Here is a 17025-nt window from a genome sequence, read left to right as displayed (position 1 = left end):
CTCATTATAATTCTTGGTTATATAGCTATTAGAGGAGTACCTACTTCGCACTTCAAACTGATAGTACTCCTTGGTTTTCAGCAGTGGATGAGAGAAACAATGCCAAGGGAGTTGTTTTCTGAGCTGAGGCAGCAAGTAATGTGTTAGAAATCCTACTGCACCTATCAGGGTATACAGCACATAGCTGAGGACAGGCTGGGAGACAAGAGAAATACACAATCAATATAGTACATTTACTTCAGTATAGTCAGTTGGCAGCACTCAACAGCAATTTAATGTAAGGCAATCTGAGATAATTCAACACTGTAGCACAAATGCAAATTTAATTTAGTATCCTACTTAAACTGAAGACCAAGCCCATCAGGTGTTAAATCCCTTTTGTTGGCATTACTCTTGGCTTTGGTACAGCCATCTCTTCTGGCAACAGATAAAAGGCTAAAATTCAACAGGTTTTGAAATGCAAAAATGAAGATTAACACAATGCAATTCACAAATGTAGAGTTACATTGTCAAATATTAATAACAAGCAATTTTTCCAATATTCCTCAAGGCTCATATTCTGTTGACTTTCTCCACTACCCTGGCTTACCACACCAAAAATGCACCCACAATAGTAGCAATCTTACATATCTGAAAAAACAGTTCATGGCAGATACAAAGTTCTTCCTGCGTTGACCACACTTACATTGCATAAACTTCATATATAGATCAGATGGGCCAGTTGGCCGAGGAGTAGTAAATTGGAGTTTAATTTAGATAAATGAGAGGTGTTGTATTTAGGTAAGGCAAATCAGGCAGGACTTACAAACTTAATGGTAGGGTCCTGGGGAGTGCTGCTGAACAGAGACATTGGGTTGCAGGTTCATGTTCCTTAATGGTGGAGTGACAGGTAGACAGGGTAGTGAAGGCGGCATTTGGTACACTTGCCTTTATTGGTCAGTGCATTGAATATAGGAGTTGGGGTGTTATGTTGCAATGATACAGGACACTGGTTAGGTCACTTTTGGAATACTGCATTCAATTCTGGTCTCCCTGCTATAAAAATGTTGTTAAAACTGAAAGGGTGCAGAAAAGATTTTCAAGGATGTTGGAGGATTTGAACTAAAGGAAGTGTTGCTGAATAGACTGGGGCTATTTTCACTGGAGAGTCAGAAGCTGAGGTCTTACCTTATAGAGGTTTATAAAATCATGAGGGACATGAATAGTGAACAGCCAAGGTCCTTTTTTCCCAGGATGGGGGAGTCCAAAACTAGAAAGCATAGGTTTATGGTGAAATGGGAAAGATATAAGTCAGACCTAAGGGGAAACACTTTCATGCGGACAGTGGTGCTTGTATGGAATGAGCTGCCAGAGGAAGTGGTGGAGGCCGATACAATTGCAACATTTAAAAGGCATCTGGATGGGTACATGAATAGGAAAGGTTTAGAGGGATACGGGCCAAACACTGGCAAATGGGACGAGATTAGTTTAGGATATCTGGTGGGCATGGATGGGTTGGACCAGAGATTTGTTCCCATACCGTACAAGCCTATCAATCTGTGACTCTTTTGCAATCTTTTCTCCTAAGCTGATTGCAAATTTAAGAAGTTGCTCACTTCTTCTTGAGCAACTAGCACTGCAGCCTTAATTCTAGCGGAATTTTAATTCTTCACTCATTTGCACTCACTCATGGAAAATGATCAATAATTTATACCTACTGGAAAAGACCTGGTATTTATTAATTCTACAAATACAACCAAGAGCGTTTAACCATGAGTAATATTTCAACCATAACAGTTGACATTGATTATTCTTTCCTGCATACAAATACTTCACAAAGTATTTTTTTCTATGCACAAGGCATGTTATGTGCAATTAACTATTAACTGGTCAATTGTATGTGCTTTCCAAATTGTTTATTAAAATCATCATAGTTTCCAGAAAACAAAAGCACTAGCTTAAAACATGAAAATGCTGAAAATCTGAAATATTGCACTTTGCTTTTCTCAGTTGCACATTGCACAGATTATAGGTGGAATCCAAAATTCACATTTAATAACAAGAATGACGGTGGGACAGAGATGGTCAAAACTGGAGCATTTTGTGGTGTGTCCAGCTGATTACATTCTCCAGCTCAAGTTTACTTTGTAGTGCTATTTGCTGCAAGCAAGAGCTGAGAATGTTATGGCATTGTTAACAGGGACCTGGACTCAGAGGAATGGGAGCAACAATGCACTTCCTGAATCAAAATGACTTAAATGGTTAAAGCAGAACAGAACAATTAATGTGAAGAGAAAATCACATACTATTTAAGAGTCAAATAAGGTGCAGAAGCATAAAAAGGAACGTTCCATTAAGAGACTGAAAAAAGACAAAAATTAAGAAAACAAATACAAAATCTAATGTTTTTAAAATCTCCAACAAGTGTAAGTTTACAAAGCTACAGATCAAGAATTAGAAAGTAGGCCAATGGCTTCCTTCTAGATATTTTTAATAGACCTGTTCAGGCACATATGACACTGGGATTTGAAACTGGACCTTTTAGCTCAGAATTAGGGACACTGCACCACAACAGTCCTAATGGTTTCCTTCTAGTTATTTTTTAAATCAATATGTTTGGACATGTTATGGCACTCACCAGGGCAAATGTGTGAACTCAGACCTTCTGGTGCAAATAGTTGGAAGACTACCACTATGGCACAAGACCTCAACAGCTTCCTTCTATGCTGTCAATTTCTATAATTCTAACAGATACTGGTTACAATTGTATTAATAATCATCATGTGTGAAAAATGCTTACTCTATTATTTAGTGGACTTAACCTTCTGTGGCAAGTTTAATGAGCAATTAATGTGCAAATCTAGACAGGTTTTTAAAAAGAACAGAGAGGCTGAGGGTGAGATGTGTTTGTGCAAAGCAGCTTAAATTGGTCAATTAGTCCTACAGATTTGCCAACTTAAGCATGCTCTCTTGATCTGCAAATTGATAACGCCATTTTTTTTTCAGCAAGGTCAAGCTCACAGACGAGAATTTCACCAGCAAAACAAGTCAAACAAATCCAAATTTTTTCACTTTTCTTTCTGGTTACTTTATGATTTGAAAAGTTAATTGTAAATATCAAAGAGTTGACGTTTTGCCAATATTACCCTACTTAAACTAACTGGTCTCAATAGGGTTATTACATCAATAATGCAAGGAACACTATCACTCTAAGTCATGGTAGATTTGGATGGTTTAAGCTGCTCTTGCACCATTGTGGATTGGTTTTAGAATCATATCATTTTTATCACATAGTTCAAACAGGAGATTTTAAGTCTCAAAGGAAGCAGATAATGGCACTTGGCCCCTCAAACTGGCTGGATTATAAGTGATCTATGACTTAATGCCATATACCCTCACTTGCCCCACGCTCTTTAATATTTTTGATGGATAAATTTTATTAACCTATCTTGGATTTAAAAATATACAATTTATCTAGCATCAATGACAGTGAAAAAACACTTTCATACAACAAATGGCCAAAGTCTGGAGTACACTGCCTCAGAGTTCGAGGTTCACTCAAGCCATTCAAAAGGCAATTGTTCTCATTTGAAAAAGGAACAGTACATGGTGACAGGGAGAAAATAGAAGAATGGCACTAAATGCAATACTCATTGGGAGCTGGCACAAACATAATGGGCAGAATTACATTCATCTATGCTGTAACAATTTGGTGATTCTGGATGCTATGGTTGATAAATTACTAGAAGCCAGACAGAGGAGTACAAACTCCCTAACTGCCAATCAAATAATATAATACATGATGATGCTGGAATCAGCTGAACTTTTACATTTTATGTATTACCAAAAATCAGTTAGTCATTAAATTCTAAACAGTCTTTTTTTAAATAATTCATTCATGAGATGTGGGTTGGCTGGGATAACATTTACCACTCAGCTTGCATTAAATGAAGAGATAGGGCTTTCAGTTAACAGCAGTTGGCAAAGATTTTAAAGTGAAGAGGGCTTCTAAAATTATACATTTTGAAAAGGTTAGTGGATAAATACTGCTTACAAAAGTAGACAATTTGTTGACTGACAGCGAACATAACTGGAATGAAGGTCACTGAATAGCTTGAGTCTGCAGACCAATTGCAGATCTATTCAGATAAATACTGAAATTCCAGTTAGTCATTCTGTTTCATTCCCAAATAAGAAACCTCATAACATTGCATGATAATTTGCCTCTTAAATGAAGCACTGTCTTATTGAGGGTGTAAAATATTAATACATACAATACAATTCTGCCCCGACAAGTGAACTCCACAGGAAATGAGCTGTGGAATTAACAATCATACCTTACATATAAAGTTGCGAGAAATTATATTTCTTTTTGACTCTGGTCATCGTTCAACGTGCTCAATTCAGCAAAGTTCAATATTTAGATCAACTAACTAACTGCAAAAATATTATGCCTCTCAAGGAGATTTTACACAACTTGGCATTCAACAGCAGAGTGTGGAACATTCCATAAATGTTTCCTCTGGCTAAAGGACTCAGTGACTTTATATTTCCTTAAATCAGTTCTAAAATCTTCTTTCAGGCACTCAAAATGGTCACTGGACATAGCTTTGGAAAACCGTGGTTTGTTATATGTTATTCCACAGAATAAAAACTCAAGCTCTTTACCTGCAGGGCAATGAAGACTGTGCTGACATGGATTGCAAAGTATAAGATGGCAATGACTATGCAAACTATCAGATCGGATTGTAAACGTTCACTCTGGAGAAGAAGCAACAAAAAAAACAATAGCTATTTTCAGAACTGCTTGTGTCAAATCATTTCAACAATTGTATTTAATGATCAAAGTCTGTTAAATTTTTTCCCTAAAATAGTCACTTCATTATGGGGTGCTGTTTAGTCTCTACCTTCGCCAGTCCAATAATTACTTACCAAAAACAAATTACAAATGTTCAGACAAGTCACAAATTTTGAATCCTGGTCAATGACAGATTAACTGGACAAAGAAGGCTTTATAGAAAAAGGAACTACCAAGATTCCTGACCATTATGGAAGAATATACACATTAGCTTTGGTTAATGACAATTTTAGACTTAACCATAATGCTCTACACCTCTCACAGAATGATCAGACAAATTGCCAAGAGTGGGTGAAAATGTGGTGGCTGTGCTGAAAGTAATCCATGTCACACTGGGTTTGGGGAGTGGGGGTGGGTAAAGGACCTGGAAGGTGGTGATTAGGTTCTATACTTAATGAGCTCATTGCTGAGGTCTGCAAGCTGCAGGTTCCCCAAGTGGAAAACAAGATGCTTTGTTTCAGATACACAGCCTTTGCAGTTCTTTATGGAATTGTAGTTTGATCTGACTCTGTACCTTCAAGTGAACACTGGAGGAAATTGCCAGAACAGGGGGCTAGTTGAAGAAGAACAAAGCGTAGGTGGACTGGCTACACATATGAACTTGGAAATGCTTCCATGCTAATAGATTAGATTGGATTATGATTGGATTCCTTACAGTGTGGAAACAGGCCCTTTGGCCCAACAAGTCCACACCAACCAGCCAAAGAGTAACCCACCTGGACCCCCCCATTTCCCTCTGACTAACGCACCTAACACTAAGGGCAATTTAGCATGGTCAATTCACCTGACCTGCACATCTTTTGGACTGTGGGAGGAAACCGGTGCATCCGGAAGAAACCCACGCAGACATGGAGAGAATATGCAAACTCCACACAGACAGTTGCCCGAGGTGGGAATCGAACCTGGGACCCTGGTGCTGGGAGGCAGCAGTGCTAACCACTGAGTCACCATGCAGCCCCGATTATAAATTCAGTACTTAATCTATTGGACCAACATTTCCTTTGTGGTGATTTGTGACACTGAATTAAATGCAGGCAGCAATTTCTGGGGTAGCAAGAAGAATAAGGTGACCATTGCTGGACTGTTGTAAAACTCAACTTGCTCATTCAGGTTCTAGTCGAAGGGATCGGTCATCACAAAGTATCCAATATCTTATTCGGTCACACTTATACAAATATAAACACATAAAGCTGTATATGTTAAAATTATTGTTGCACTGTAAAGTTGCATATAAATTAAATTAGTAAGTAATAAAAAATATAACTTACAACAGACTGCTTCAGCTTTTCTGGTAAAGGATCTTTTACCTCTGCTAGAGGATCTTCAGGATTCTTATCATCAGTAGTTGGAAAGATTTTTGACTTCACTAAAGACCTGCAATTTCAAAGCAAACAGAACAATATTTACTTAAACGCTGACTAGGAGATCTTCACTGTTCATTCTAAATAACTCTAATTCTATTATTTTGCCTCTGTAAAACTTGTCCTCACTGTGGAGATGAATTTAAGTAAAACAGAAGACAATCTGCCCAGCAGTATTTTTGTTGTCACAGCTATGATCACTCATTTTTTCATATCAAAAAGTAGTCATCACCATAAAAATGTTTAGCAATGAACCTTTGTGTGATTATCTGCATAAACAGAGCTCATTACCAAGAGAGTCAAGTTATGATCTACACAGCAATAACTAGGTCACATTCTGATTCTTTGCAAACAATTTTCCAACAACTAGGGTGGCATAGTGAACTCAATGGTTAGCATTGCACCTGACAATGCCAGGGACCCGGGCTCAATTCCATGCTAAATTGCCCATAGTGTCCAGAGATGCACTGGTTAGATGGATTAGTCATGGAAAATGCAGGGTTACAGGGATAGGGTATGTTTGGTTGGAATGCTGTTTGGAGGGTGGTGTGGACTTGATGGGTCGAATGGCCTGTTTCCACATTGTAGGGATTCTATAATTATATCTGTTTTAATTTTAGTGTCATTCCCTCTTCTAGGCATGCGGCATCTTGGACACAGTTCCAAGGTTGTTAAGCTTCCGACAATTCCTTTAAACAATTAAACAAAAAACTGTGAATGCTGGTAGTCAGAAGAAAAACAAATGTGGAGAGCTAACATTCCAGCTCCAGAGTTCTCTCCACATATGCTACCAGACCTGCTGTGTTTTTTCTAGTAACTTCTACTGTTGTTCCAACAATTTTTATTCAATTGACCAAATCCTCATTTAGTCATTCTAAAGTCAGAGAAAAGACAAACGTCAACCCAATGACCACATCCAAATTTTCTAGCAAGGGCCAATGGACAAAAATCAGCTGTACTTAAACACTGGACAATTTTCACCATTTTAACTGCACCAGCAGACAACATTGAGTTCTCAAAGAAATTTCAACTTAAATCGGATCATTTGTATTGATGGGGCGGCACTGTGGCTCAGTGGTTAACACTGCTGTTACGCAGTGCCAGGGACCTGGGCTTGATTGAAGCCTCGGACGACTGTCTGTGTGGAGTCTGCGCATTCTCCCAGTGTCTGTGTGCATTCCCTCCAGGTGCTCAGGTTTCCTCCCATAGTCCAAAGATGTGATTAGCTGAATTGGCCAAGCTAAACTGCCCCAAGTGTTCAGGGAGGTGTAGCTTAGATGCATTAGTCAGGGGAAATATAGAATAAGAGGGTAGGGGAATGTGTTTGTGTGGGATACTCTTCAGAGGGTTGGTATGGACCTGCTGGGCCAAATGGCCTGTTACCACACTGTAGGGATTCTATGATATGATTCTATGGTTCATTTGGACCTTGAGGAATTGTTGCATGACATGTTGGAACTAGGATATTCAGTATCCAACAACCACAAATATTGAACCTCCATTTTTCGTTATGACTCGAGTCAGAAGAGTAATTCCCCAATACCAATGATTTCAATTTTACAATTATTTAAAATTCATTCGTGGGACATGGGCATTGCCAGTTAAACCAGCATTTATTGTCTATCCCTAATTGCCTTTGAGAAGATGGTGGTGAGCTGTCGTCTTGAACTGCTGCAATCCTTGGGGTCTAGGTGCATGCAGTATTGTGAGGTGTAAAGTTCCGACATTTGGACTCGGGCAAAGTGAAGGAACAGCAATACGACACCAAGTCAGGAAGGAATGTGATTTGGAGGTGATGTTGCAGATGGTAGTTGCAATAAATTATCATTTGGGAATTTAGATTCTAAAGTAGAGGTAAATGGATTTTAAGTTTCAATTCTGTGAAAAAGATTTTCCTTTCAAAGTCAATTTGTCATTTTTTTTAAACAAGGATTTCAAACTAGGCTTCAAACTTGAAGTGTTTACAAATTTGAACTTTTATGATAACAGAAAAACAGATGGCCCGGGACCGCACTGGGTCAAAGTTGAGAAAAAAGATTCATACCAGTGGAGGGGCAGTTCAGTTTGTGGCACTCTCCAGACTATCAAAGCTCTGTAAAGAAGTCCTAAGTTGCTTGAACAGTTCAGGCAGACAGGGCTTTTCTTAAAGTCCACTTTGGAAAAGTTAGTGTCTGCATATCTTGGGTACAGCCACCAATGTGGTGAACATGCAGGACACAAGCAAGAAAACTTTTGCAACCGTGTCAGGCGAGGTTTCACTCTAGAATTTGACATGCCCAGCATTACAATCAACTGGGATCATAACAGTGACATTCCAAAGCATCTGCTACCCTTGGCCTTCTTGGTGATACATTTGGAAAGTACAGTCTATTGCAGTTCACCTTCTAGATGATACAACTGCTGTCATTGTAAATGGTTAGTCAAGGGAATGAACACTGAAGGTGGTAGACAGGATACCAACCAACAGGATGCCTTGTAGACTTGTGCAGGCATTGGGAGTCTGGATTTGGATTTTTGGCACACAATACTTAGCCTCTGACCTACTCTTCTGGACACAGTACTATATTTCTGAACAATAGCAACCTGCAAGGAATTGGTAGTTGGGGATTCAGAGATAGGTATGCTATTGAATAAGGGGGGAGATGGTTATATTCTATTTCACTTAAGATGGCCATTGTCTGGCATTTACATGGCATAAATGTTACTTGCCACTTATTAGCCAAAACGTGGATACTGCCTATTAACCTGAGGAATCATAAAAAACACTAAACATTGTACAATCAACAGCAAACATCTCTGTTTATGACTTTGAGGAGGAGGGAAGGTTATTAAAGAAGCAGCTGAAAATAGTGAATACTTTGAGAAACACCTGCAGTGATAAACTGGGGCTGAGATGACTGACCTCCAACAACAACCAACAATATTCCTCTGTGATAGGTATGACTCTGATCATCAGAAAACTTCCCCCTGATTACGGATGTCTCCAATTTTGACAGGACTCATTAATGCCATATTCAGTCAAATACTGCCTGAGTGTCAAGAGCAGTCACTTTCACCACACTTCGGGAATTCAGTTATTTTGTCTATCTTTGGACTAAGGATGTAATGAGGTCAGGAGCTGAGTGGCACTGGCTGAAAACAAACTAACTGTGAGTGAGCAGGTTATAAAGTGCCACATGATATCACTGCCAAAAACTCTTTCCATTTCTTGTTGGTCATCAAGAGTAGACTGACAGGGCAGTAAATGCTGGGTTGGATTTGTCCTGCTTTTTGCAGAACAGGACATAGCTGGACAATTTTCCTCATTGTTAGTGAGGAACTCCAACAGAATTGTTTGGCTTGGCACAACTAGTTCTGAAGTATCAGACTTCAGTATATTGGCTATAATGTCGTCAGCACCCATCCTTTAACTATTTCTTAATATTGGAGTGAATCAAATTGGGTGAAGACTGGCCTGTGAGATGCTGGTCATCTTAGGACACTGGGTTAGATCATCCACATGAAACTTCTGCAATTGCATCAGCCTCATCTTTTCCACTGACATGCTGGATATGCTGTCATTGAGGATACAGATATTTGTGGAGCTGTCTCCTCTGGTTTTTATTTTATTAATTGTGCACTACCATTTCATGACTGGATGCAGCAGGACAGCAAAGCTTAGATCTGATCTTTTGGTTGCGCAATTGCTTAACCCTCTCCATTGCATGGTGTTTCTGCCTTTTGGCATGTAAGTAGCCCCATATTGTAGCTTATGGCCAAATGCCTCTTTTTACTTACTAACAATTCAGTGAATTTCTCTATGGCACAGTATAAAAACATTAGAAATAGGATCAGGAGTAGGCAAATCAGCCCCTCAAGCCTGCTCCACCATCCATTATGATAATGACTGATCTCACCTTGGCCTCAACTCCACTTTCCTGCCCACCTTCTCTAATTTTTCAACCCAAAATTAACTGAAAATCTGTCTACCTCCTCGCTAAATTTACTCAATACCCAGCATCTGCTGGGATAGTCAATTGCAGATTCACAATCCTTTTAAAAAAAAAAGTAATTCCTCTTCATCTGTTTTAAATCTGCTACCACTTATCCTTAAGTTATTGTTCTCATTCCAGACTGCCCCACAAGAAATGTCCACTCTACACCTGCTTTGTCAATCCTCTTTAGCATCTTATGTATCTCAATTAGATCTCTTCTCATTTTTCTAAACTCTAGAATATAGAGTATATATACTGCTCAATCTCTCTCCATTAGACAAACCCCTCACTTCAGTAATCAATTGAGTGCACATCCTCCGGACTGCAACAATGCAAATCCAATGCAGTAGCGGTTTGACAATGATTGACAATCGCTACATTGCCACCATTACGCTAGCTTTTTCAAATCTAGATTTTACTGAATTCAGTGTTACCATCTGCCATGGTGGGATTGAAACCCATGACCCCAAAGCATTAGCCAGGAGCTCTGAATTACATTAGCACTCTGTCTACCCAGCTGCAACCTACTGATGGCAAATTTCTTGGCACTCAACAAAACATCATGGAAAAAGCTGGATGTCCCCTTGTTAAGCTCTGGGCTGCAATACATCATAGAATGGATACAAACAAGGGATTATCTGTCTCATCATGTCCATGCTGACTCTTTGGGATAACTCCACACTGCTATCTTTATCTTTGCAAATATTTTCGCAAAGCAATAGGTCTGAAGTGAGCAGTGCTGATGGAATACAATCCAGACATTAAGGTTGGTGAGTTGAAGTGGTTAGTGAGATCCACTTAATAAGCACTACAATTCCATTATTCCTCTGATTAACAATAGACTCTGGGCAATAACTGTCCAGATGAGATTCGTCCTGCTTCTTGTGGACAGGACGCACTTGGGCAATTTCACGCCATGATTTTATGGAGGTAATCATTATGCCTGTCTTTATTTATTTCATCTGATGGTGTCAGTATTATGCGTACTTTAAGTCTCCCATAAGCCATCAAAAACTTCATTACTTTAAAAAAAAAAGTTAAGCTCAGCTAAATTTTCACAAACACGTTTAACTTCCTTGCTACAAAATGTGATTCTAACTTTATGCATTAGGTATCCGAATGTATAAATGGCAAGGAGCTTCATTTTACTCTCTCCACTTCTGAATTCACCTTGCTTTTAAGTAATATTCTTTGCTCCCAAAGATATTTGGCCCTTAAAGTTTCAAGGGCACCTTTCATGTTAGAAAATGTCAACAAAGTATTCAATCATGGGGCATTATTTCCATATCTTCACCTGTGTCAGCAAAAATAAACCTCTGGTGAGGCTAACACTTGAAGGAACCCGAAGTGATTACTCCCATTTGGTGATTAAAAGTATTTCCTAGTTCAATGCAAGGTAAAAATCGTGAAATATTATCTCTATTCTCTCGTCACTAATAACGTGCTGAGCATACCAAGCATTTTTGTTTTTACTTCCAAATTATAGCAATTTGTTTCCTCGCTAAAATTAATTAAATAAATTATATTCTGCATCTGTTCACTTGTTTAGATCAGCCCAAAACTGGCGGACTGTGATGGATGTGCTAAGACAATGAACAGATGTGCACGATATTTATCCATTCAAGTCTTAAATTGAGTTGTGTTGAAATAAATTAACCCACCACTAAAACAACAAAGAGGACTATCACAAGAATGTGACAAATATTCATATCCAATTATGAAAAGTATTTACTTAGCTACTTTAACTTTATTTATAGGTATAAAGTGCAGAATACCATATCAGTTTTAAACACAGGTTGCACATAGATCTGTGAAGAGAGAACTCTAGTTCTAATGACATGACATTGACCTACAAGAGTCATTAACTTTTCTCTCTCCTTAAATAGTGAGTATTTCTCATCTTATGTTTTTATTTCTGAGCTCTATTTGCATACTTCAGTGGTGCTGGTGGAGCTGGGCTGGGAAGGGGTGGGGGTGGGGGGTCTTGCAGATGGAGGTTATTCAGCCTCTGAAATCTGTTCCTCAACCCAATCAGATTACACATTGTGAGGCATCTTCTAACCCAGCAACAGTGAAGATACCACAATATAGTTGCAAGAGTGGATGGTGAGTGCTTGGAGGGGAACTTAAGTGTTGGCGTTTTCCGTGTAGCTGCTGTCCTTGTTCATGTAGGTGCTACAGGTCATGGGCTTGGAAGATGCTGCCTCAGAAACCACGGTGAGTTCCTGCAGTGCACCTTCTAGGTGATACGTACTGCTCCAATATGTGTCAATGATGAACAGAGTGAATGTTGAACATATAAGAAAGGATGTCAATCAAGTGGGATGCTTTATCCATGGTTTTCAACGTTTTGAATATTGTTGACACTGCATCAACCCAGGCAAGTGGAGTATTCTGTCACATTTTGTGTGCTATGAGGATGGTGGACAGGCTTTGAGGAATCAGGAAGGAAGTTACTTGCCATAGGACTTCTGAATGATGATTGATTTTATTGTCATGAGAAAAACAATAAAATACAGTGAAAAGCTTTTCCTCTGTCATCATTATCCAGCATCATTTTAAATAGTTTTTAAGAACAAGAAAAAAAAGGAAGAAAAATCTTTGAGAGTCCTTCAGTCCTGAGCTAGTTCACTGTCAAGGACTCTTGTGCCATTATCACTCCTCCACCACCTTGCCATCATCTCCACCTGACAACCAACATTGAAAGCATCACTCTTCAGGAGGCATCATTTGCCACTGGACTGATTCTTTTCTGCCACCGCCTCACCGCCACCTGCGCCAGACACACCAGCGTCACAATCACATCTCTCCTGCTGGACCCACCTCGATGACACCTGTTGTCATTCTGTCACAGCTTAGTCACCGCCAGCACTAGGCCCAAATAACAAAATCGCCAAGCTCCAGGTGCAATCTTTCACCACTGGCCCTTATGTGCCGACATCGCAGCTGCTAATTCCGATGCCAGGGTTGCGTTCTCGACCCAGAAAAGTAAGTAGGGGCTCACTTGCCAGCATCACGATGTCTGCACTGGGTCCACTCGAGTCAAGCTGGGCTCCCTTACCACTGCCACGAGGTCCAATCTGGGCTCATTCAATTCCGTGCCTCTAACTTGCTCTTGTAGCCACAGATTTTATTTTATTTTTACCAATTCAGATTCTGATCAATGTTAAACCATAGAATATTGATAGAGAGAGAGAGATTCAGTGATGGTAATATGACGAAGGTTGGATTCTCTCGGATGGTCATTGCCTGGCAGTTATGTGGCATAATAGTCACCTGTCACTCATCAGTCAATTCCAATCCCGCCATATTTGGACATGGACAACTTCACCACCAGAGGAGCCATGAAAAGTGCCAAACATTGTATAGTCATCAGTGAACGTCTCAAGTTCTGACCTCATGATGGTGGGAAAATTATTGATAAAATAGCTGGAAATTGTTGGACCTGGGAATCTACTACATAGAACTTCTACAGTAAAATCCAGTGGCCAAGATGTTTGACCTCCAACAACCACAGCCGACGATCATTAGTTTGGCCAGTCAGGCACTTAAAGTCTTAAGAATTACCCCCATGGGTGTTTCTTATTTAACCAGTGAAATGTAGCAAAACAGGTTCAGGTTCATGAGCCATTCTTCAACAGGCAATATGGAAGGTGCAGAAGTTATGAATAATTCTTATACCGTTGTACTAATGAAATTCTCAAAAAAAAAGATGATGCATTAACAATGACTAATTCTTCACAAAACTATTCTGACTTGAATCAGCTTATATACTTCCAAGTCAGTCTGTCTTTGATGATCAATTTAGCAATTACCCAAGAACGGACACTAAAACTAAATTGTTCTTTCTCTCAGTATTTTATCTATTTATATAATGCATATATCTTATGCAGTTCAGTCCAATTACGTTTCTCTTTACTCTTTCATGGGATGTGGGTATCACTGGCATAGCTGGCATTTGTTGTCCATCCATAATTGACCTTTAACTGAATGGCTTGCTAAAACATTGACTTATCAATCACATTGCGGTGGGGGTGGAGTTACATGGAGGTCAGACCAGGTAAGAACGGCAGATTTCCTTTCCAAAAGAACATTAGCGAATCAGTTTTTTTTTACAATTAATGGTAGCTACATGGTCACTATTACTGATGCTCGCATTCAATTCTAGATTTTTTTAAAAATAATTGAATTTAATTGATATGAGCCTTGGTGGTGGGATTTGAATCAATGTCTTGACAGTATTAGCTTAGGCCTCTGGACTACTAGCCCAGTGATCTTATCACAACGTCACTGTTTCCCTTCTGAAAGGAGTAGATTGTAAAGTATCTATTGAAGAAATAAATTCAGTAAGCAAAGTAGTTTCTTTTTCTCATGACATTAGCAAAATGTTTTTTTTAAACCATAGTCACAAATGGAAACTCTTCTATTTCATGTTTCTCAGCTTCTCTGTATCTTTTGATACTGCTGACTGAACCAGCCTCCAACACATCTCCACTTTAGTCCTGCATGTCCTTGGCGGAGTTGGGGTTGGGGTGTTAGGTTGAAGTGTTCAACCACAGGGTGGTGGGGTTGGTTGGTGCAGGTATCCTGGAGATGTTCTCTGAAGTGCTCTGTGAGTAGGCAGCCTTTCTCCCCAATGTAGAGGAGACCACATCGGGAGTAACAGATAGTGTAAATGGAGGTGGAGGTGGAGGTAAAACTTTGATAGATGTGGAAGGCTCCTTTGGGGCCTTGGACAGAATTGAGAGGAGAGGTATGAGCGTAGGTTTTGCGTTCCTGTGGTGGCAGAGGACGGTGCCGGGAAGGGAGGGGGAGTTGGGGGGCATGGGCATGACGAGGGAGTTGTGGAGGGAATAGTTTCATGGAAAGCGAATAGGGTGGGATAGGAAATATATCTCTGGTATACTTGTAGGCAGCAGAAATGGCGGAGGATGATGTGATGTATACGGTGATGGGTGGGGTGGAAGCTGAGGACCAAGAGGGCTCTGTCCTTGCTGCGGTTGGAGGGGAGGGTTCAAGGGAGGAGGTGCAGGAACCACCACAACATGGGATGGGAAACTGCAGTCTTTAAAGGAGGAAGGCATCTGGTGTATTCTGTGGTGGAACTGGTCCTCCTGGGAGCAGATGCAGTGGAGGTGGAGGAATTGGGAATAAGGGATAGCATTTTTACAGGAGGCAGGGTGGGAGGAAGTGTAGTCCAGGTAGTTGTGGGAGTCAGTGGATTTGTCGACGACATATGTGTTGAGTCAGTCACTGTTGATGGAGAAGGAGGGGTGCAGGAAGTTACACCATTGTTATGCTCTACTGCCAGCAGTGATTTATGTTGAACGGAGGAACAAGGAGCTGAAAGCCTGCTTTGGAGTAACGGGGTATAAGTACAAAAACCATTGAAAAAGTTTATGCAATGTCCAATTTAAATTTGTGTCCTCTTCAAACTCTCTCTCCATCTGATGAGCAGAAAGAATTAATCACTGCCGATTCTATCCTAACTTGCATAAACAAGTGTCTCTTTATGCAGAGTCTCTTAAGTGTTCTATCTCAACAATTCAGGACACTTTATCCATTAGTTTTATATCCTTCTAAAAGGAAGTGCACAAACAATAGCACATATTGCTCCAAATCTAACACAACTATGATATGGATACATTTGTTAATTATTTCTGTATTCTGCATAGCAAGATACAAAAATCAACCATGCTATTATCTTTAATGGTGTTTCTCACACCATATCAAAAACAGAAATTGTTGGTTTAGAAGAAAAATCATTGGATTTGAAACATTAACTCTATTTTCTCTCCACAGATGTTGCCAGACTTGCTGAGTTTCTCCAGCAATTTCTGTTTCAGCTTCAGGTTTCCAGCATTCACAGTTCTTTTTTAATTTTCTTATAGCATATTCCTTAGTCCTCAAGTCTTTGCAATACCTGATCACTTAAAATGTACATAATTTCCCTCTTGTTACTTACACATCTTTCAATTCTCTGCATTGACATGCATCGATCTGTTTACCTTGTTTATCTATTTGTCTGGTTTATTGTGCAACTAGATAGAATTAGTTAATGCCCTCATAATGCAGTGGTCTTAGGTAGCAATCTTTATAATATGATTAGATTTTATATTCAGTTTGAATGAGTGAAGAGTGAGTTCAAGCGTAACAGTTTAAGCTTAAATAAAGGCAATTGTGAAACTATAGAAAGCTAAAGTAACTGGCAAATTAGACTGAGGGATATGTATATAGGAATACAATGGAAGACATTTAAGGGAATATTTTACAACACAGATTTTACACATTCAGCAGGAAAGAAAAATTCCAAGATAGTATTGTACAAAGACGGGTGGTAGGGCAGAAGACTGGACAGCATCAAAAAAAGGATAAAGGATAAAGTATAAATGTGGGAAAAATCTGAGGTTATCCACCTTGATAGCAAAAACTGTAAGGCTGATTATCTGAATAGCAATAGCTTGGGAAAGGGTGCGGTGCAGCCAGACCTGGGTATCTTGTCCACCAGCTGCTAAAAGTAAGCATGCATATGTAGCAGAGCACGAAGGTGGTGATGCTGTGTCTATGAGGTTATTTTGTCTTGGTTTCTTTGAAGAGAGAAACTGAACAAGAGATGCTGAACTAGCTAGTAACTGTTGAATATATAGCTTGGAAGGCTTTGTTTTTTTTTAAAAGAACAGCCTGAATGGGTGTGGCCAGCTCTCGCATATCAGGATTTCTGCGTTTTGGTCTTTCAGTAGCATCTGAACCTGTTGGGGATTCAACAAAATTGGAGGCTTCAGCGGATGTTTCCTGGCAGCTACGCTCTCTGAATTTTCTCTTGATGTTTTTTCCTCCTGCAATGGAGAATGTG

At 39.6% G+C, this 17025-nt stretch overlaps 1 protein-coding gene across 4 annotated transcripts in view; it reads right to left on the bottom strand.

The window, feature by feature from the left end:
- The window catches only part of pcnx1 (pecanex 1), a 280941-nt gene that overhangs the window by 76972 nt on the left and 186944 nt on the right, over positions 1-17025 (bottom strand). For all 4 annotated transcript variants that reach the window (XM_072569208.1, XM_072569209.1, XM_072569211.1 and 1 more), the window contains 3 exons: positions 6106-6211; positions 4648-4740; positions 45-195 (listed from right to left, as the gene is read on the bottom strand). In XM_072569208.1, the coding sequence (XP_072425309.1) occupies positions 45-195; positions 4648-4740; positions 6106-6211 (350 nt within the window). The remainder of the gene's footprint in view (positions 1-44; positions 196-4647; positions 4741-6105; positions 6212-17025) is intronic.

Source organism: Chiloscyllium punctatum, chromosome 4, assembly GCF_047496795.1.
Source record: "Chiloscyllium punctatum isolate Juve2018m chromosome 4, sChiPun1.3, whole genome shotgun sequence".
In the NCBI taxonomy this organism is placed as follows: domain Eukaryota; kingdom Metazoa; phylum Chordata; class Chondrichthyes; order Orectolobiformes; family Hemiscylliidae; genus Chiloscyllium; species Chiloscyllium punctatum.
Note: the sequence above shows the minus strand (reverse complement) of the source record. Positions and strands in the feature narration are given on the sequence as shown.